The sequence below is a fragment of the Peromyscus maniculatus genome, chromosome 8, assembly GCF_049852395.1.
Source record: "Peromyscus maniculatus bairdii isolate BWxNUB_F1_BW_parent chromosome 8, HU_Pman_BW_mat_3.1, whole genome shotgun sequence".
Lineage (NCBI taxonomy): Eukaryota > Metazoa > Chordata > Mammalia > Rodentia > Cricetidae > Peromyscus > Peromyscus maniculatus.
Window position 1 is genome coordinate 61,653,989 of NC_134859.1, and position 22,824 is coordinate 61,676,812.

The 22,824-nt window shown below is 51.7% G+C and overlaps 1 protein-coding gene across 8 annotated transcripts in view; it reads right to left on the minus strand.

Moving 5' to 3' along the window:
* The window catches only part of Rph3al (rabphilin 3A like (without C2 domains)), a 151,040-nt gene that overhangs the window by 13,230 nt on the left and 114,986 nt on the right, over nt 1-22,824 (minus strand). For all 8 annotated transcript variants that reach the window (XM_015996198.3, XM_042282411.2, XM_042282413.2 and 5 more), the window contains one exon: nt 10,294-10,468. In XM_015996198.3, the coding sequence (XP_015851684.1) occupies nt 10,294-10,468 (175 nt within the window). The remainder of the gene's footprint in view (nt 1-10,293; nt 10,469-22,824) is intronic.

The window sequence follows — 22,824 nt, forward strand, 5'->3', positions numbered from 1 at the left end:
GCATCTGGAATGGGCTAATCCGCTGAGGCTGTCATCGGGTTTGGGCAAATTAGAGGTGACAGCCATGCCCCTAACCCTTGCGGTGTGGCTAATGAGGGCCTTCTGCTCTGGGAAATCAATTTCTAAGCCAGCACAGACGTTGGGACAGGCAGGGGGCTGCTGGGAGAAGGGAGAGGCCCAGAGTGGAGCCTCTTCCCTGTTTAGAGGCCCCGTTTTGAGACTGCTATTCAGCATAACCAAGGGCTCAAAAGGCAGGATGAGGCCATATGCATGGGCCTTCCTTTTAAAGCAGGACCATGGCCGTGGCCACACAAGAGTGGTGGCCTCTATCCCTGAGAGCTAGCAGAGGCGCAGTTCCAGAATGCTGCAGGCATTTCCTTCTCTCTGTGCGGAGACTACCACACACGCTATGCGGACTCTGTATCTTGCATCCCCTTCTGTAAGTGAGCAAGGGCAGTGCCCCATTCCAGGCTTCCTCCTGAAGTTCCAGATGCACAGAGCCCCACACAGGCTACCATGAGCAAACCTGGAATCCGTGGCAGCGATGACTGGAGCTGCTGGGCCTGGCAGAAAGACAGCCACAGAGACGATGGGCAGCCGGCTCAGAGCCAGGGGTGGCCTCTGGTGAGGCCACAGTGGGCCCGGGAACCATAGCACCCCCAGCAGTTTCTCTTCCTATGACATTCAAGTCCCCCACCCCGCCCCCAGCTGAGACAAACGACGACTTTCTTTCACCTATTGTCTTGACCCAAATGGCAGCCCCGAGCCATGAAGACCAGGGTCAGTGACTTGTGGGACCAATGGTGCCTTCTCAGATGGTTCACACTGGCTCTTCCTCCTCCTCTCTCTAATTGGTCCTTCTTGGTCTGTGTGTCCTTGTGTATTGTTTGGGAGCTTCAGATATCATTATATTAAAATAATAATAATAATAATAATAATAATAATAATAATAATAATCCCAGTTACTTCCCACAGCATCCCAGGGCCAGAAGGTCCCTGCAAGGAGCAAAGTTAGCAGAGATGGAACTTGGCAGCGATGCTGGGAGGGAGGGGGAGAGAAAGTTAAGGGTGACAGTGTTGGCTGATACACGGAAGGCTGGTCTCTAATGTACGGGAGGCCTCTCTGATCGACTGCCTGTTTGAAATGCCTCTGTTAAGGCCCTTACCCTTGGAGGGGTCCTTGAACCCCAAGATAAGAAAACTAGAAGAGAACAGACCCTGTTCTGGCCCCTCCCCCATCATCCTGATGGGAAACACCATTTCATAACCGAGGTTTTCTCTCCCAGGAGCCTCACAGGCCCCAAGAGCTACAGACTGGCCCAGGAAGCCAGGTCTTGAAGGCTGGGGAGATGGCTATGTGGTGATCTCCGCTGTGCTCACAGCAGGCAGAGCTGCTCCGGGCAAGGGCCATGTGTCAGGATTAGGTGTAGGGGCTCACACATGCGACATGGCCAGGCCCCTGCCTTCCACGACAGCGATCTGGGGGCTGACATGAGAAGCCCTGGGAAGCCCGCACTCTTTCTTCCGACAGGCGCCTCTTAGAGCCCTGCTTTGATTGTCTTTTCACAGAGGCATGGACCCCAGGAGAATTTCTACTCTTCTTTTTCCTTTGTGGTTTGGCGATGGAAGCCAGGGCCCGGTGCGTGCGAGGCAAGCGCTCCACCATGGAGCTGCACCTCAGGTCTCCCTCCTGAGTAATCGGGTACAGCAACACCGAAAGACGGCCAGAGACGAGAGGGAGGGCTGGGGACAAACCGAGAACACGCCATCATTAAAAGGGGGTGCTGCTGTTGCCTCCGAGAGGGCGGCATTGGCAGACCTTCTGATTTTTAAAAGAGAAGCCAGAACTCCATTTTTTTTTTTTAAAGTGAGAATTCTCTGCAGTTAAAAAAAAATTGACAGTGCATTTTAAGTAGCTAGCCAGATCAGGTCACTGCTAGATTGTGACCTGTCACATAGGCGGAGTCTCAGCCCCCACGGACAGGTGACATTCTACCTCCTAACACGGACGCCCTCCTGCTCTGCCTTGTCTTTCATGTGCTACAGCCAGCCGGGGCCCCAGCGCCTACATATCCTCCCAGGTACTCTGAAGGCGGTGGGGACTCGGGGACCAGGGTGCCAGCCAATGTGACAAAAACGGACAGGTCAGAGTCCACAGGGGAAGTGTGCTGCTGTGTGTGTGTGCGCTCCAAGGAGCTTCCAAAACTGCTAATTTCTCAGGAACAGAGAAGGGAAGGAAGGGAGGCATAGCAACAGCTGGCTCTGGGCAGTGAGCAATCCTGTCTGAAAATAAAACATTTTACAATCCACAACCGAGGCTCATTAAGAATGAATGGATCGCCTGGTATAAATAGCTTGCCGCTTTAAGGAGTCAGGAAGCAGCATGTGCGCTCGATGGAAAATCAGTGGCTCTGGAACCTGCTTATTAGCTCAGTCGGCTGCTGCTCTGTGCTAACGAGACAGGTCGCAGGTTCAAAGCTGCAGGGGCCGTGTGGCTTTCCCAGCCTCAGGCCACAGTTACCTCCCCGTCCTAAGACTGGAGCTAACGTGAGGGCATAAACAGGAAACACACTAATAGCCCACAGTTAGCTCTTCTCCCAGTGTCTGCCGCAGAAGATCCCTCGCTGTGATGTCCAACCTCCTCTCGAATGCCCTCGCTGACACGCAGCTCACTACCCTGTCAGACAAAATACTCAGTTCTGTGGTTGGATGGTAATTAATTGGAAGACACTGGCTGTGCCATCCATTATGTCTGATGGTGGCTGGATGCTAAAAGGGTGCTCTGGGAAGAAATGAGGGACCGGTGGCTTCCCTCCAAGCTGGTACAGAAACTCACCCCGGACTTAGCCTGATGCAAACTACCCAGCAGGCAGAGGGAGTGGCCAAGAGCACAGACAGGCAGGGTAGCTCTGGCTGCCCCTCGGCTGTCACAAGACCCCCTCTTCAGTAGCCCAGCAGTAACTCCCTCCCTTGAAAAATCCTCTGAACCATCAGACAGGGCAAAGCCAGCCACGTGGTGATGGAGAGGAGAGCTTCACCATGTGCTGCACTCAGGGGGAAGAGCCTGGGTCCTTGGCCCTCCGTGCAGCAGACAGCCTACGTGACCTTGTGCAGCCTCCCTCCTCATCCATCACGAAGAGTCAATTTCACCGTCTGCAGCTGCCTTGAGCTTCAAATGAGATAATGACCATGAATCACAGGGTGCCCTGGTCAAGGCCAGTGCAGCCCCAGTGATTCGGCTTCTCTAGGAGCTGCTGGCCCCATGTGGGGAGGCTAGGTCCGCTCTGTGTGTGTGTGGGGGCGGGGGAGGATTACTCGGGTAAGGGCCACCGTGGTAAACCTCTGCAGATCAGCGGAGTCAGACCGCTCACCCCAAATGGAACCCGGATGCTTGCTTCCACAGGACTGCAGACTCCTTCAGACCGCTTCAGTTCAGGATCTTAAAAACATTTGCTTAAAACCTAATAGCTGGGGAAGTGGCATCAAAACCCCAATTTTTCCTGAAATTACCCAAATGGAACAAATCCAAGACCCTGAAGTACTTTCTAGGGCAGATCTTGAAGGCAGCCAGTGTATTATCCAGAAGGAAATGCCTGATTCGAGTGGACCCGAGCAGGCGGGAGGCGGGAGCAGAGGACTCTGAGGACAGGCTGTGACCCAGGCTTCCTAGAGAGCGAACAGACTAGCCTCTGAGCTCCAGGGAGCTTGAGGCAGATGCAGCTGTGTCAAGCTCTGGTCTTTCTGATGTCTGCCATCTCTAAGGGGATGGAGAGGTGGAGAGTATGTGTACCTTGTGGGTGGGGGGAAGGGGTAGGTCCTGCTAAAGGGACAATGAGCCCCCAGCCCCCAGCACTGGTTCTACAACTTGAAACCAGGCAGTACACACAAAGGCTGGATTTACTGGCCCGGGGCCGCCCTAGGCCATGCCATTCCTTACAGCCTCCTGGGGTAAGAGCCAATGTCTCATCATAGATGAGCCTCCCTGGAGTCACTAACTGGCATCCTTGTCTCAAATCGGTACCCAAGGCCCAGGAGGGCAGCCCACCTGTCCCACAGCTCTTACCGTTCTCCTTAGTAACCCAGAGGGCAGGGCTACATCTACTCCATCTCTAATACTCCCGGTGATTGACTGATTTTGAGACAGGGTCTCAACTGTGGTGCCTAGGCTGATCTTAAACTCTATGCTCAAATGATTCTCCTGCCTCAGCCTCCTGAGTAGCAGGGAGTAAAGGCACAGGACACCCCCCACCCCCACCCCCGGCCCATTGTTTTCTTCTTAGCATTTAGGTCTATAATGTGTTCCTGGACGCACACAGAAATTGAATCACGCCGGCTCCAGTTATGGAATCAATATGCCTTTTCCCACTGAGTTGAAAAATCCCTATGTTCAGCTTTCCATGCGTTCTTGGGCCTTCTCTACTTCAATTCCCGTCCATTCATCTATGTGTATATCCTATAATAGCTACTCTAAGTTCCTCACAAGCTTTTAAATTGAGACATAATTCATATCCTATAAAATTCACTCTTCAGGGGGAGTACAATGCAGTGGTTTTTCGTACCATCATAACACTGGGCAACTGCCATCACTACTCAATTTCAGAATATTTTCATCCTCTGTCCTCACTGGCAGTCCCCCCCCTTCCCCTATCCCCCCCCCTTCCCCTATCTCCCTCCCCCATCCCCGGCTCATGTGTCTTTCTATGGGTTTGCCTAGCCTAGCTGTTCCCTATGAAAGGGATCATACAGTGTGTAGCCTTTGACTCTGGCTTCCTTAACTTAAGCACGAAGTTTTCCAGGTACATCCATGTTATAGCACACATACACATTCATATTCTGTCTCTACATACACACAGGGAACCAGATAGACCTTATATAGCTATAAAAATGGAAGAATTAAGATTTTTTTCTCCTTTTGAGACAGCGTCTTGCTGGCTGGCCTGGAACTTGCTATGTAGACCAGGCTGGCTTAGAACTCACAGAGGCTTCCTCTGCCTCCCAAACACCAGGATTAAACACCTCGCAGGACTGAGGTTTTTACATGATTTTCTGCTCGGGTTTTTTTTTTTTTTTTATCCTTTTTGTGGGTTGAATGTTTGTGTCCCCAACCTTAATTCATGTTGAAGCTCTAAACTCCAGATGTTTGGAAGAGTTAAATGAAGCCCTAGGGTGGGGGCCTGATTCAACAGGGTGGGTATTCTCCTGAGCAGAGACCAGAGTTCTAACCCCACTGTCCTCACATGCACACACTGAACAAGGTGGCCACCCACTGCACCACAAGGGCCACCAGACAAGTTCTGTCAGCACCTGATCTTGCTCTACTGACCAGACCTGGGAGAAAATCAATTTCTGTAGCTTAAGCCACCCACCCAGTCTGTAGTATTTTGTTACAGCACCCTAAGCATACTAATACAATAATACTTTAGTCTTCTACATGCTGGTCCCTATAATTTCCATTTCAAGTCTCCTTCCAGGCATCAAATAATTTTTTGTTGCAATTACAAATAGGTCTCCTCACTTCTACTTTTAATTACTTAGTACAGATTAAAGCTATTGATTTTTAAAATTGATTTATCTTTTTTTTTTTTTCAAGACAGGGTTTCTCTGTGCAGCCCTGGCTGTCGTGGAATTTGCTCTGTAGACCATGCTGACCTCGAACTCAGAGGTATGTCTGCCTCTCCCTCCCAAGTGCTAGGACTAAAGGGGTGTGCCACCACTGCCAGGCTAAATTGATTTACCTTAAATCTTGTCAATTTCTAAATTTCTTTATTAACCCTGGGGCATTAGTTGGAGTGGGCTGAGTTCTTGGTGTACACACCCACTGCAGAGAAGATGGATTTAGTTCCTTTTGTTCATTTCCACTATTGGGAGAAAGCTGCTTATTTCTTGCTTTACTGACTAATTAATAACTAATAAGGGGCAGGAGAGATGGTTCAGTGGTTAGAGCTCTGGCTGCTCTTGCAAGAGGCCCGGGTTCAATTCCCAGCACCCACAGGGTGGCTCACAACTGTCTGTAACTCCAGTTACTTGGGATCTGACACCTGCTCTTACCTCTGCGGGCACCAGGCACACTCATGGCACACAGATACACACACAGGCAGAACACTCATGCACATGAAATAAATCTAAAACAAAACACTAATAAAGGCTGGAGCCTGGGAAGGTGGCGGAGCACTTGCCTAGTTCAATCAAGGGCTGGGGTTTATCCCAAGCACCCGAAAAAAAATACAAAACACAATGAAACAAAGTCAAACTATGATCAAATATGATCAAATGATGGAGATTCTTCAGGGCTTTATCAGTTAATAAGATTTTGTTTTGAGACTGGGGCTTACTCTGTAGCCCAGGCTAGTCCTGAACTCACTAGAACTTCATCTGAAACCGAGACCAGTCTTGAATCAGAAGCCTCTGCCGCCCAAGTGCTGGGTCCCTCTAGCAGCTCCTGGCCCAGAGGCATCTGTGATGTGATGAAAGCGTGCACTACAGTGCCAGGCTTCAAGCAACAATTTGAAAAACAGGACATCTGAGTTAAAATCAATAAGTAATAGACACAGGAAGACCTACTCGGATGTGGACATAAAAACGATGAAATGGTTTTCTTCCCTGTGTACTGGCCACGGTTAGAACCTCCATCAGTATCCCAGGGCAGCAAAGATGTACAGCCTCACTGCCGCAGGGTAGATGACTCAGATATTACATAGCCCGAGCTTCAGTTTGCAGCTTCCAGGCCTAAAGATATTTCAAGGTAAAATCTAGAAACAACATTAAGGCCCACCGGCAGAGAACAATGAAAACATAACCCAATGTTCATGGGATTTGATTCAGCCACAAAAGGGAGGTAAAACCTAGATCCAGTGGCCCGGAAGGAGCCCATGGCATTCTAGTGGCAGGCATGGTGTGATGGCACACGCCTTTGATCCTGTCATTTGAGACAGAGGCAATCAAATCTCTATGATTTCAAGGCTAGCCTGGTCTTCACAAAGAGTTCCAGGCCAGCCAGGGCTACATAGTGAGACAGTCTCAAAACAAACAAACAAACAAATAAATGCAACTGTGAAAAGCAACAGCGTCACAGGCAAGACAGAGCCTGTTTATTTTTGTTGCAAAGCAAATTTAAATGCCTAAATTCAGTGGGTGTGTGGTCAAGGGCTATGGTTTAAGGACAAACAGAAGAGGTTACTGGTTTTCATTCCTTGCTGAATTATTTAACTTGAATTCTTATATTATTAAAAATTAATCAAGAAAACTGTGGAAGAGGATGGGAGGGCACCTATCTCGCAAACATCCATTAACTCCTAGATCCCTGCCTATATTGGAAAGTTCATCGCTTGGGGCCAGGGAGATGTCTCCGTGCACTTGCTGCGCAAGCCTGGTGACGTGAGTTCAATCTCTGGCACCCACGTAAAGGTGGAAGGAGAGGACACACCCCACAAAGCAGCCCTCTAGCCTCCACATGTGCACTGTGGCAGGTGTGCGCCTGCACACACAAATACATACATACATACATACATACACCATGCCCACAAAATTAAAACCCAAACCATTTATGACCTATCTCTGTCGCTTCCCTCCATTTCCAACAGGGCGTAAGAAAGGAAACGAGGGAGGGCTGGCTAGGATGGGAGCAGGGGAGGATGGGAGGCATAGGTTGCTGGAGCCCAGGGCTTGGGATGGGGGTGGGGAAGAGGGTCACAGACAGAGGCTGAAGAGAGCTGGTGAGCTGGTGTTAGCCTCGGCTCCGTGCCTGTGGGAGGAACTGTGGCAGGAGGAAGACCGTGCAGTCCCTGAAGACCTGGGGCTGGGAAGAGAGCTTCCCTGTGAGAGCAGGTGGCTTTACCAGCCTTCAAGCATCTCTTGGGTCCACCTAGCAGCTCACAGACCAGAGGCACCTGTGCTGTAATGAAAGCTCCCTCTACGGCCTCCTTTGCAGGCTCCGAAGCAGGCATGTGGCTCACTTGTTCGCATGTCTATGGAGCTGCTCCTATGCTACGTGCTACGGTACTGGCCTGCTGAGGACAGATATGGCCCCGCCACAGGACTTTTCAGAGCGGTAGCAATGGTACCCACAGTGATGGCTGCTCTGACCCCTCCTGAGCTCAGTCAGCCCACATGTGGCGCTGTGAGAGCTATATGTGCTAGGCCAGAGCCAGAGCTGTGAGCCCAGCCAGCGGCCAAGCCCTTGGGCACCTGGTGGTGAGCTAGGGGGAAGGTGGGAAAGGCACTTTAGAGCTGGAAAGCACCATGGGGATGTGGTCATTAGAGGACTGGACAGATGAGGACAGCCCCACACTACACTCTCACAGCTGCCTGCTGAGGGCCGACTGCTCCCTGGAGTCCAGCAGCTACCCAGAGGCCAGAACAGCCGCCTCTGCCAGCTCCCAGGATTCCCGAGGCAGGAGTGACAGAGCCCCGCCCAGAGGCTGCCATGGACCTCGCCTCGAGGTTACATGAGCTACTATGAAGAAACAGGGAGGGATTGGAAGGTCCCTCAGTCCATAGCTGGAGAGTGTCTTTAGGTAAGGATGGTTCCCACACACCAGCTGGTCTACTCTCACACAGGTCGAGTAGCTAGGCTAGGCCCTGTGAGGACATGGCCAGACCCGGGGCAGTCAGGGGACTGCCCTCAGCCAGAAACCAGAGACTGACTACGGAGCACCAAAGCTGCCCGGCAACGGGCCATAGCAGTCGAAGTGCACATGCTATCGGGTTCTTTTGCAGCTCTCTGGCCAACCCTGCATTGTGGTTTCTGCACTGACGTGACTCCACTGTCCTTCTCTCCTGGTCTCTCCTCTGCCTCAGCCAGTAGCTCTTCTTCCGAGTTCAGCCCTGTCGTCCCCAATACCACATACCCTAGTGGCCTCTCTCAGTGTGGGCACAGATGCCATCACCAGCAGCCCTCCCTCCCGGCCCTGTTTGCTGCCTGTGGGCCCTCATGCATCAAGTCATGCGTCCCTGTGAGGCAGTGTCCCAACCAGGCTGTCCGCTCAGTCCCCTACACACAAGGACAGGACATGCACACACGCCGGGTCTTCCCCTGCATCCAGCCCTGCACCCCACACACCTGTCTGTGACGTCAGGGAAGCTAGACATGGGCCTGGGTCCTGTCAGGGGGAAGCTGCGGCACCAGGACAGCTCTGAGGAGAAGCGCCAGGTGACACAGGATGAAAACCACCCGAGAAGGGACAGCGAGTGCCCAACATGCTTCTGTTTGCGAGGGTGGCTCACAGGGGTTTCACCCTCTGAGGACTGCTGCTGGGTGACCTTTCTTTTCTGTCACAAACATGTGTTACCCTTTTGATAAGGAAAGAACAGCTCACATGACGTGAAGACGGCCGGCCATCTCCCAAAGCCTCTCAAAGCTGCCGCCGGGCCTGTGATCTCGAGGCTCCCTCTTCTGAGACAAGCCCCCGGCAGGTGACCGCTCACCCCTCTGGCTGAATGAAGTGTGACCAGCGCAGGGCAGAAGAAACCAGACCCCAAGGGGAAGGGCCTGCCCTGGAGCCCAGCTCTGCTCCCGTAGCCTTGGCCTCAGGCTTGTGGCTATAAGATGACCTGTTGAATCTCTACTTTGAGAACATCCTGCAGCTTCTGTGAGATGAGGGACTTTGAAAACCAGAGACACAAAGGCACCCACGAGACAGCGCACAGCCCTCTACAGCTTCATCTGCCATCGTAGCAGGACACACTCACCTCTGGACAGTCCCCCCAGACACCAAGTCACCCTGCATATTAGGACCTAGAGACCTAGGCTCTCCCACTCCAGAGAAACAAAGCATGCAAGGGAAGAGGTGCCTCAGGCCTGCTTGAGAAAGACGACCAGAATACCCCTAAGGGCTGGGGATGGCTCCCTGCGGAGATACTTGCCTACTCTATACAAGGCCCTGGGTTCCCTCCTCAGCACCAAAAGCAAGAAAAAGACAAAAGCTTGGGCCACAGAGATGGCTCAGTGGTTAAGAGCACTGGATGTTCTTCCTGGGTTCAATTCCCAGCACCCACATGACAGCTCACAACTGTCTGTAAATCCAAGATCTGACACCCTCACACAGATATGCATGCAGGCAAAACACCAATGCGCATAAACTAAAAATAAATTCTAAAAAAGACAAAACCGTTTGGAGTGACATCTCATTCCTGCAAAGAGCCACAGTGCTGTTCATGGCATTCTTGCACCTGAGCTATCGTCCTGCTGGGAAAGTGTTCCCAAAGGACCCTCTGGCTGTGTCTATGTAAAGCTAGAAGTCACTGTGCTTGCGGTCAGAGATGCCTGGAGCCCCACAGAGGACACAGGGTTCGTACCTCTCCCTCGGGCCCATGTGTAGACACGGCAGGTTTCAGCGCTCTGAGGCTGGGGTTCTGTGGGTTCCACAGGCAGAGGTCGGAAATGGGGATCATCAGCCCGGCCGGGTGTCTTCAGGGGCAAGATGTACTTGGGGAGCCCCTTGTAGAACCAGGCCCCTGACCTCTTCCAGACCTGTGAAGGAGAGATGTGTGTTAGAGTATGGGAGTGGAGGTGCCTTCCTTCCCTCCCCGCACGCTACTCTCTATGCAGCCCTACTGTTCCTGCTCGTCAGTGATGTGATGGGGACGAGAAAGTGAGATCCAGAACAGAGTATAGATGAGAATTCTCCTCAGGCCTCTTGAGCCAGTGGACCAGGGTGGACCCAGGATGGACACATTGCAGTAAGTCTTATGAACTCTCCATCTATGCACCCATCCATCTACCCACCCACCCATCCATCTCCATCCATCTCCATCCATCTATCCATCCATCCATGCATCCATGTGCCCATCCATGCATCCATGTGCCCGCCCGTCCATCCATCCATCCATCCATTCATATCCATCAATCCATCCATGAATCCATCCATGAATCCATCCATCCATCCATCCATCCATCCATTCATCCACCCATATCCATCCATTCATCCATATTCATCCATCCACCTATCTATCCATCCATATCTATCCATCCATCCATGAATCCATCCATGCAGCCATGCAGCCATGCACCCATCTGTCCATCCACCCATCTGCCCATCCATCCATCCATCCATCTATTCATGGTCCTGCTATGTAGACGAGGCAGGTCTGGAGCATCCCATCCTCTTGCTTCCACTTCACAAGTTCCAGAAGATTTGTGTGTACTGCTGTGCCCAGCTCACCTCCACACCTATTTTAAAACTGACCCCACATTCTCTTGCTTCTCTCTGTACACTAGGATTGCAGCAGGGTACCACACCTTAGAGCATGTCAGGAATGCTATGAAAACCACCCATTGCTACTGTATCTGACCCATCACCCACCAGAATCCAAGAGCTTGCCTAGCTACCTCCTGCCCAGCCCAACCCTTCCCCACTTCTAGCACACAAAAGCTCACAAGCAGGAAGTGCTTAGGTTCCTGACCCATTCACCTGGGCTGGGCCAGCTGCCTCACCTGTCTCACCTTCTCTATCCATGGGGTCTGAGGCTGGGGCTGAACAGGACAGGCCTATCCAGTCTCAAGCAGCTGTAAACAGATCACCCAGTGACAACCAGTCATGGAGCCTCCTGTGATCCCATGCTCTGGCCCCAGCTTCTCAAGGAGAATTTCCCTGGTCCCTCTCTATTCTAACCCAGCTCCTCTACAGCATCCCTCGGGCTCATGTCATTGTCCCTCGGCAGAGAAGCCAGTAGTGCCACAGTGTCTCAGGCTTGGTGTGGCTGCCCAGAGTACAAACAGTGTCTCTTCCTCCTTTTCTACCTCCGTTTTGTGCTTCTGAGCCCCCAGGCCCCCCATGAGCCCCCAGATTTCCCATGAACTCCCTGTATTTCAACACAGCCCTCATGGCTTCTCAGAGCTGCTGGGAGGAGACGGGTAGATGATGCTGGCTGGGTCCCATCTCTTCCCCTTGGAGAAGAGCTGAAGCGGGAAGAAATGAAGAGGTCACCCCAGGGCTGGTTGAGAAGGGTACCCAGAAAGCTGGATGGATCCCTACAAGTTGAAGGTGTCCACCCTTGTCTAGAACAGGAATGACAGGGAAACCTCTGGGAACCCCTCTGAGCCCTGTCATCTCCAGGATGGCTCCTCTGGCTCCCCTTTCTTGTTTGCCATTGGAAGAGTCAATGGCGGAAGAATCAAACGACTCAAATAGCTTTTGATCAAGGTGGGACCAACCACAGCTTCGACGCGCACTGGCTGTGCCGTGTGGGGCGAGTCTAAACCTCTCGGAGCTGTGCCATGTTGGGTGAGTCTAAACCTCTCGGAGCTGTACCGTGTGGGGTGTCTCGGAGCTGTGCCGTGTGGGGCGAGTCTAAACCTCTCGGAGCTGTGCTCATTCACTGGTGAAGCAAAGCCATGCTTGCTAGGCTGGCAGTGCCCAGCACTGTGCCCAGCCTCCCACAGGTGCCTTTCTCCTAGAGCTCTGGGAAGGGTGACCGGGGACTTCAGGAACAGCCAGGCTAGGCCGTATCACAGTGTCTGGAAGCTCTCCCTGGAGAGTTTCTGTACAGACACGAAAGACCGGAATCTCCAAGAGTCTCAGATTAGAATTCAGAGCAGTAACTGAGATAAGGTCCCCCAAACCCTTAATGCCTGCTTCAGCAACAGCCAAGAGCTGCTTAATCTCTTTTCCTACGAAGGGAATGTGCGCAGAGTACTGAGTAAGGAGGGACAGAGTGAGGGAAGGCTGGGGTCACCTTTCCAGAGGAAAGCCAGGCTTGGCAGGTTCCACACAGACATTCAGAGTCAGTCCTGGGGCCATCACCCCGCTGCTGTGTGATGTGGACACACTCAGTTTCCCCACCAGCAGGCAGATCGGGACGGCACCGTCTCACAGAGTGGCCGTGAGGATCAGACCCACACGTGGACTTAAAACCCCAAAGCCTTGCACTAGGTGCAGGGCAGCCGCCCCATAGAGACCAGGGTTACAACCACTATGGTCACCCTATGTGACAAGCACAGACAGCATTGTCATCTGTGGGCCAAGTACCCTATTTAAATGAAGAGTTAGCATCAGAGTGCCAGTGTAGGCTGACTATGAAGTGGCTTCTTACTCCCTAAATGTCCGTGGGGCATATTGAAACCGTGGCATATCATAATAAAAGCCGAGAAGGGGGCAGGGAGGAGGGGGAGGAAGAGTGGCAGAGGGCAAGCACACTACCCCAGGTCATGTGCATCTGGGAAATACTAGGATAAACTAAGATGTCACTGAAGGGCTTCTTTGAGCCTTTAAAGTGCAAATGTGCATAGCATTCTCCAATAGGGCAAAAGAACACACCGTGTTCCCTATCGGAATCTGCCTGGATGGCTTTCTAGCCACCCACACTCCATGCATCCTCCACCACACACACACACACACACACACACACACACACGCACGCACGCACGCACGCACGCACGCACACACACACACACACACACACCCCTTGCACCCCACACCCCATCCTTACCTGCACCCCCTGGGCCCCACCATCCTTACCCTGCACCCCCACCCTCTCCTAACCCAGCACACAACCTCACTCCCCACGCCATGTCTGCTGCAGAAATCGAACAACAATAAGCTGGCCACACCTGACCTTGCTGAGGGAGGAACGCTAGTTCTCCCAGGTAGACAAGTCTCCTTAGGCTCCGGACCGTGAGCCATGGGACTTCCGAGCCAGAGCATAAACCTGGTGTGCATCCCTCAGTGACTGCTGCCTGTACAGAGGGCCTGGCTTTGGATGGTTCTGTTGTGGTTCTGGGGAATGGAACCCAGGGCCTTGAGTGTGCTAGGCAGCACCCTAGCACCGAGTCCCACCCGGGCTCAGTCTCCCACACAGCACAGACAATGGAGGAATGCTCTCTGGAGTCCCCATGAGAAAACCTCCCACATTTGGATTTCTTGGGACTGGAAGCTGCTATGGTTTGAATTCTTCTCTCTTTTCTGGAGAAAGCTTGATCTCCATGTATGTTGATGGCGTTTAGTGGTAGGCCTTTGGGAAACAGATTAGATGAGGTCCTAGAGGTGGGTTCTCCATGGTGGTCTTAGTGGCTTTATAAGAAGAGGAGGAAGCTGAGTCTGTTGGCACAGGCCTGTGATCCTAGTAACACGGGAGGCTGAGGCAGGCAGATCTAGTTCAAGGCCTGTCTAAGCTAGAGTGAGTTCAAGGCTAGCCTGGGAAACTTAGTGAGACTTTGTCTCAAAATAAAAAGAGGGCTGAGAATATTGCTCCGCGGTAGAGTGCTTCCCTAAGCACTCTGGGTCCCATCCCTAGAATCAAAAGTAGCGTGCTGATCTAGCAAGATGGCTCAGGGTAAAGAGACTTGCTGTGACCTGACTCCATAGAGTTGTCCTCCAACCCCGACATGTCCCATGACACCTGTGCCCCCACTACACATGCGCGTACACACACACACACACACACACACACACACACACACACACACACATACACACATAACATTCTAAAAATCAGGGGCTGGGGAGAGAGCTCGGCAGTTAAGAGTACTGGCTGCTTTGGCAGAGGACTCAGGTTCAGTTCCCAGCACCCACATGCAGGCTCACGACCACCTAGAACTCGACTGTCAGGGTGTGTGATGTCTCTTCTGGGCTCTGTGGGGTCCTGTATGCACACGGCACGCACATACATACTAGCAAGCAATCATACACACAAAATTAAAGTAAATAAATCTTTGTAAATGGGGCAGGTGGGGAGAGCTGGCGAGATGGCCAAGTCTGAGGACCTGTCCCACAGTGGAAGGAGAGAACCAACTCATACAGGTCATCCTCTGACCTCTGTATGCATCGTGTACACAAAATAAAAATGTGAAAACAAGTCTCGCCACATGACACAGCACAGAGACCCTCATCAGACGCAGGTTCCACGTTCTAGGAATTCCCAAAGCTGAGAAACAAGCCACAGAAACCTTCTACTTTATAAATTACTCTATCTCGGGGTGTTTTGTTATCACAACAGGAAACAGACTGAAACAATAGTGTATACTCTGGTCTGAAATTCACAAAATGGGAAGTCTCCTTCCCTCTTCCCAGGGCATATGGTGCCAAAAGTTCCTTGAGGAAGCTTTGTTATCAACCCCGTTTTCCACATGGGAAAACTGAGGCTTCCACAAGTTCAGCTACTTGCCTAAAGTCAAACACAGCATTATACTATTTTTTTTAGACAGGGTCTCATGCACCCAGGCTGGCCTCTTCCCCACCATGTATCACAGCTATTGTTCTATGTTAAATAATGGTCTCCATCAACACTACGGTGTCTGTCCCTCACTTCCCAAATCAGGTCGGCTGTGTTCAGGTTCAGCCAAATGAATCCAGACCCTATGAGGACATTGGAACTGTTCCTACTGTTTTACTTCTGAGAGCCGGGCTAGGTCTCGTCACAGTATACTCATGAGTTCATTGTTGGCTACAGCCTCAGATCATGTTCAAAGACCTAAGGCACGTCTACACGCTTAGATGCGATGCGATGCCCCAGGAAAGAGAACATCCACCACACGCACAGAAACACATGGGGCAAGGACCTTGGGTCAGGTCCCTTGAGTGTGGACACTTTGCTTAGAAGCAGTTTCCATGGGAGAGGTATGGCTGGGTCTTGAGGTCACCAAATGTAGGTGCTACAGGACAGACTCACCCTGCTGTCCCTCTGTCTTTCAGCCCCTGGCAGCCACCCTTTACTTTTTCCCCCGAGTTTGTCTGTTTCAGCTACTTTACGTAAGTGGAATCGTCTAGAAGCTAGCCTGTGGGGCCTGGCTTGTTTCCCTTAGCACGGTTGTCAAAGCTCATGCATGCTGCAGCATTCCATCGGAGGCTGGAGACGGTCCCACTGCGTGCATTTCCATGGCGTTCTGTATAGCAAATGTTCATCCATCTGTAGACACTTGGGTCACCTGCACCTCTGGGCTGGTCCTTAATGTACAGCTGTCTCCTCCACTGGGCTCTGTCATCCAGGAGGGAGAGCCATGGCTGTCTGCCCACCACTGTACCTTCAGGCTCCCAACACACATCAACGCTGAGTGGGTGCTCAGTAAACACTGGTTACAAAACAGAACTGATGGCTGTGAGTACTCTTCTGGAACACATCCTCACCCGCAGAAGTGGTCTAGTATGCCAGGAAAGTGCTCTGCCACTATGCCATGTCCCCAGCCGGGGAAGTGGCCTGGTAGTTCCACCCAAGTTTTTTTTTTTTTTTAACAGTTTTTTATATGTAGTTTATTTTTATTTTATGTCAATTGGTATTTTTGCCACATGTATGTCTGTGTGAGGCTGTCAGAAGCCCTGGAACTGGTGTTAGGCAGTTGTGAGCTGCCATGTGGGTGCTGGGAATTGAATCCGGGTCCTCTGGAAGAGCAGCCAGTGCTCTTAACTGCTGAGCCATCTCTCCAGCCCCTCGCCCAAGTTCTGACTGTTGACTGAATGGACTTATTGTTTCAGATCCAAAGAGGGATGAGAGGAAGCATCTAGCAAGTATGCTGGTGGAGAGCCAGCCCCGGGCATCTCCCTGATAGTGCCCACTCCAGCCCTTCCTGCTGTTCACTGGCAGTGGCACTCCAGAACCCATGCTTCAGCTCTACAGCCACTGCAACAAGCCGTCTCCATCCCACCTCCCTTCAAAATCCTCTCGCCAATGTAGTGCTTTATGAAGATGGGTAAAGAACACAGGATCCGAAGCACAAGGCTGAATAGCGCGCCACTGCCAGGACTCTACATTTTGGGGGGCGGTTCAACCCCCCAAACTCTGTACAAACCGTATCAACTTCATCCCAGTATGTGTGCTCCATGTACACAACCCTCCAGGCCACCAGGCTTGTGTCTCCCCCGGGCCCAGGGCAGGTCTGTGGTTAGCCAATGGAACGAACGGTCATTTCTGAAAGACTCTGGTCTGATACTAATCTTGCTGCCACTCCGGGTGGACGGTCTGCTGGCTTACCCTGCCACTCAGGATGGTTGGGATCCTGGACTAGTGTGGGGATCAGCAATTCCCAAGTCCCCCTTCCCCCATCAGAGGGTCCAGAGCACAGGTGCATCATTCAACACAGGAGGCGTACCTGTGCACACGTCCACAAAACACACTGTCAGCATTTTGGAAATCATCTTCCACATGGCTGAGCAAGTCCGGTGAGGTGAGTGGTGGGAATGGCAGCTGGGCCAAGTTCTGAGCAGCAATCCCACCCATGCACATCCTGACCTTCTCTTCCCTCACTGCCCCTCCAACGCTACACAACCCTGCACAACAATAGCGTCCAGTCACGTGACTTCTGCCCAGGGTACCCAGGCCCATCACTCAATGCCTGGCACCAACACTTGGCCCCTCCCCCAAGAACAGGGCCAAGAACAAGCCTTCTGTGGGGTCTAACCCCCACCCCGGGGGGCTAGGCTCACAGGCTGGAGAACACTTCCTTCTGGAGAGGCTGAGTGTTGCTGCTCCCCATGTGTGGTTTGCTGTGATAAGGCCAGCAAAGCAGCCAGCCTTGAAAATACCATTTAATGAGAAAAGACTGCCATGGTGCTTCGTAGGGGGCGTCTGGCAGCCTTTAACATTGCCGGTACTACCGCTTTGTGCTGGGTTTCGAGGTTTCAATTACCATTTCAGCTCACGGCCAACCTGACTGCAGATCCTGATGGATATTAGCCAAGCTGTTCCCAGGGAATTTTAATTACCACAATAACAATCGCTAATCACCAGCGGTTCCTAAATGGCTGTGGTGGCTGTGGTCGAGGCAGGTGGTAATTGCCCAGGCTCTGGTGGAAGGAAGGGAAGTGGCTGCTGGCAAGGACGGAGAAAGGGAGGCTGAAGCCCCAAGTCTGCCCACTGTTTAGCCCTTTGCTGGTCGGACCTGGTTACATGTCTCCCATGTTCCCGGTGGGTCTCACTGTCTGACTTCACTGATTTCCCTGGCTTGCCCATTCTCTCTGCCCCGCCCCGCCCACCCCTGCCCCCGTCCACAAATAAAGGGGTAGGGGCAGTTTGACCTTTGTACATGCGCTTCCTAACACTGGCAGTACCTGTCACCAGGTCTCCACATGACAGCCACATTCCCCTGGGAGTCTTCCATGACAGATCTGGCAGAATCAAGGCCCCCTTGCTGTGTTTCCAAGGCCATGGGGTACCACGGGGACAGTAGGCCACTCCTGGGCTGGAGTTCATGTGTATCTGTTATCTGCCTGCCTGCTGCCCCCAGTGTATGTCTCTGTCTCTGTCTCTGTCTCTCTGTCTCTCTGTCTCTCTCTCTCTCTGAGATAGAGTCTCACTCTGTGGTTCTGGCTGTCCTGGAACTCACTCTGTAGACCAGGCTGGCCTCAAACTCAGAGATCTGCCTGCCTCTGCCTCCCAAGTCCTAGGATTAAAGATGTGCACCTTCACATCCAGCTTTGTCCATTCTTTTCACTGGGACATTGAGCTCTTCAAGGGCAGGGTTGTGCCTGAGCCATCCGGAGCCTAGTAGGGAGTCTACTACACTGTGGCCAGCAGAACGAACAGATAAGGTACAGCAGGCAGAGCGTGGACTCTCGTCTTCAAGGAGAATGTGTCCCGCCTGCCGCATAAGCTCCAAGCTGGCCCGGTCTAGAAAGCGACAGGAACTGGCCTGTGACAATGTGGTCCTTTTTAACACTGTGGTCATCTTAAAGGTCATCTTAGAGGAGAGACAGCCAGCCCTGAACTATCACTTGAGCATGCACATGCATGCACACACACATGTACATATACATGCACATACACGTACACACAGCAAGAGAGTGAGAGAGAGAGAGAGACAGAGACAGACAGACAAACAGACAGACAGAAAGACAGACACAGTGAGTGCGTTCTGGTTCCCCAGGAGCTACCCGACAAGCCAATCTCCACAGCACAGCCACCAAAAGCCCACAGCCCTGCCCCCTGCGCCCCCCAATACCTTCCAGCTAAACATCTCTTTTCCCTCCTTTGAACATACTAAGCTCTTTTTTGGGGGGTGGGGGGCTCCAAATCTTTTTAGAGGGTCCTCTTCCCTTCTCCAGATGAGCTCTGATTCCACTAGTGGGAAATCACTTTTATCTAGAACTTCCCACAGAGAGAAAACCTCACCCTCTCTCCACCGCAAGACAGACAGCCTGGCTGTACTATGGCCCCCTCTGGACCTGCCTGTCTCCTGGCACGTGGGAGATCCCGAGACAGCAGGAATCACCTAGGGCCCTGGAAACCTTCAGAATGAGAAGCCACACGGAGAGACCCATCACGCCAACCTGCCCTTAGTCACCTCCACCCAGGTGTGAGGCAAGAACTCCATGAGAAGGGCCAAAGGCTGCTGGAAATACTCGAACTAGCCAAACCCCTGTGGCCTGTGCCTTCCCTTGGCTGCTCCTGTGGCCTGGGTAGCATGGTGGCCCCCATCTCTCAGAATCTGTAAGTAATAGACCCTTCTTTGCATGGAATCACATAGCACCTCTGTAAATTAGGACCTGGGCACAAAACACTGAGAATGAAAGAATTAATGACAGTTAAACAATAGAACTTCAACCTGCCAGTGGAGGTAAGATCTAGAAGAGCAGGGAGGTGAGCATTGGGGGGAGGGAGGGATAGACGCCTCCACAGCCACAGCTGGGGGGGGTAAACAATGCTATGGGGGTGCACCATCTCACATAAAGTTACAAATATAATTAAAGTGCTAAACATAGTAAAATGATCAAAAACTGGGAAGGGAGAGAGGAAACAGCAGTCCAGGCCAGGCTCCTCACCTCTCACAGCATGAGTCACCCACCAGCAGGCATCTCGTGTGGAGGGATCACAAGCAGAGCGACAAGACCCCTCACGTGAACAGTGACTGCCTGGACTAGGTGAGGGAGGCCTAGCAGACGTCTGCCTCTACAGGCTGACACTTAGCCAAACAATCTGATTTTTTTTTCTCTCTCTTCTAAACCACATGCATTCCTCTGATTAAAGCGAAAACGTAGCGGATCTGTAATTGAATGTTGATGTTATTCAATCCTGGAGCTGCGTGGCAGGTCCACATGTGGGGAGCTGGAGCGGCGTCTGGCTGGAATGCCGGCTCTGGATGTGGCTTCAGGGAGAGAAGCTAATGGCGCAGCAGAGGGAAGGAGCGCAGTAATTGAAATGTTTTTGTAAGTGGAGCCCGATAGGAGGAGACGTGCCCTTCCCCGCACCCTGCTGTCTCCGCCCAGCCCCCCCGGGAGCCAGCACTTTGACAGTGGGAAACAGAGATGAAGGTGAGCACAGCTGAGGCGAGATGGGGAAGGAGAAAGGCCTGGGGCATCACCCAGCTGAAGGAAGCCATGGCATCCCCCGAGGCTGTAGGGTTGTTCGGTTTCTGGGGTGAGAAGGCAGGGTATGAAAGCTGTGGGGAGGGGCTGGAGAGGTGGCTCCGATGTTAAGAGCAAGAGGAGCCAAGTTTGGTTCCCAGGTGGCTCACAACTGCCTGTAACTCCAGTTCCAGGGGATCCAACATACCCTCTGGCCTCCTAGGACTCCTGCATGCACATGGTATGTATACATTCACACAGGCAAACACACATACACATAAATAAATAAATCCTTAAAAAAAAGCAAAGCCATGGTGAATCTAGCCCCTTCCCACCGACTCAGTGACCCAGAAGTCATACTTGCCATGTGACTTTCCATCCCACAATCCCTAGCGCTTTCCCCCCTTTCAACTTGGGCCTGGAAGACTGGTTCCTGCCAAGAAAATGGCAAGAAAACAAAGGGCTGATCTGCCATCATCAAGATGTTGACCATTCATAGTGAACCCGTGGAGCGGGCTCCTGGAAGCACCCTAGGCACTCGGGGAAATTTGGCACAAAGATGGGAACTACCCTGTGCTCACTGACAGAACAAGGAACATTCCACGTTGGACCTGGATGCATCTGTTCAAAAAATGCAGTGTCTGAGGAGTCACTGAGCACGCTCTACAACCTACCTATGTTCCTGCTACCACGGGCAAAAACCTTCAGGCATGGATGAAAACTGCTGAGTATCCAAACTACGAAAATGAAGGAAGGAAGGAAGGAAGGAAGGAAGGAGGGAGGGAGGGAGGGAGGGAGGGAGGGAGGGAGGAAAGAAGGAAGGAAGGAAGGAAGGAAGGAAGGAAGGAAGGAAGGAAGGAAGGAAAGAGAATGGGAAGAAAAGGCACAACGACAGCTCAGAGTTTCAAGCTGGGCTTGCTATCATTGGGATTTGTACATCCCTCCAAGACCCCCCCAGTCCCCAGGGCCATTGGAAGGTGGGGACCCTTTAAGAGGTGGGGCTTAGTAGTGGGCCTTCAGATCAGTGCTACAAGGTTCCTTGAAGCTGATAGTGGGACCAGCCTAGAGGAGGGCAGTATTGCTTGTTTCCCACCACTTCCTGCTCAGAGGCCTAAAGGCACAGGTCTGTGTCATCAGACTGAAACCTTGGAAACCGTGAGCCCACGGCAGCAAGCTTTTCTCCCTCACAAGGTGATCATAGCACCTATTAGTTAAGGTAACGGAAGGCTGGCCAGCATCGCAGCCGCGGAAGCTGGGCTGACGGGACAGACAAGTTTGCTCTTGGTGCTTTTCTGCTAGAAACGCTCTGTGGCTCAAACCGGGTCAGGCCCGAAGTTGTAACGGCTGAGTCACGTGCTGTCCCACAGCTTCCAGGCCTGTTCAAGCTGGACAGAGACCCAGAACGCCTAATGAGACACCGTGGGCTATTTGCTCAGGTTTCCTTTTCCTTTAAAAAAAAAAAAATGTATTTCAACTCTGTGTGTGTGTGTGTATGTGTGTGTGTGTGTGTATGTTTGCATATGAGTGCTGCTGCTCCTGGGGGCCAGAAGAGGGTGTTAGATCCTCTGGATCTGGAGTTACAGAGCTATTTCTCCAGCCCTTCAGGTTTTCTTTTTGAAAATTAAAATAAAACCACACCTTTACTATTTATGTGTTGGGGGGGTGGTGCTGCGGCACCTGTGTGGAGGTCGGGGGACAGTCTGCAGGAGTCGGCTCTTTCCTTACATGCTGTGGGGGCCAGGACTTGAACTCAGAGCCTCAGGCTGAGTGGCAAGCACCTTTTCCAGATGGGCCATCTTGCCAGATCTTGCTCAGGGCTATTCCCACTCTGAGGAAGAGTGTAAAGCAGGTCACATGCCCTGGTGGCCACATTTGTAACCATGAAATAGGTTGGAATCTGCCTTTCATAGGGTCAAGATGGAGCTCTCTCTAGTCTTGCATTCAGTGGGACTGTGATTCTGACCCAGCAGAAGCTATGCACTAACCAGCAAGAAAAAAAGAGCAAAACAAAACAAAAAACCAAAGAAACAAACCACATTGCTCAAAGGTGTGGTAGCTCAGCTGACCCAGAGGAATTAAAATCAAAGGTTCAAAAGCCAGAAGGTGGGGGAGGGGACTGTGGAACTAGAAAATTCAGAACCCAAGGAGATAAAGGCAGGATTTGATTTAAATAGCTAACATGAACAGAACAAAATATAATAAGATGAAAGAAATTATGTTCAAACTATAGCTGTAAAAGAATTAGGGAACAATCAGATCCAAAGTTCCAGACTGTGTAAGTGAAAACCAAATGGTTACAAAGTAAACCTCATTTTTCATGGTGGTGTTGGAGTTAATTGTTTTTCTATTATAATGTAAGTGATAAAACACTGCTGCTTTGAATATTGAAAAAGTTATAATATATAATTTGTATCAATCAGTAAGTCAGTCAATCATCTATGACAACCAACAAAACTGAAGACTGGCAAGATTTGTCACTCTAGCATACTTCATTTTCTTACCTTTTTTTAAAGACAAGGTCTTGCTGGGCATAAGGGAGCATGTCTTTTTTTTTTTTCCCTGAGACAGGGTTTCTTTGTGTAGTTTTGGTGCCTGTCCTGGATCTCGCTCTTGTAGA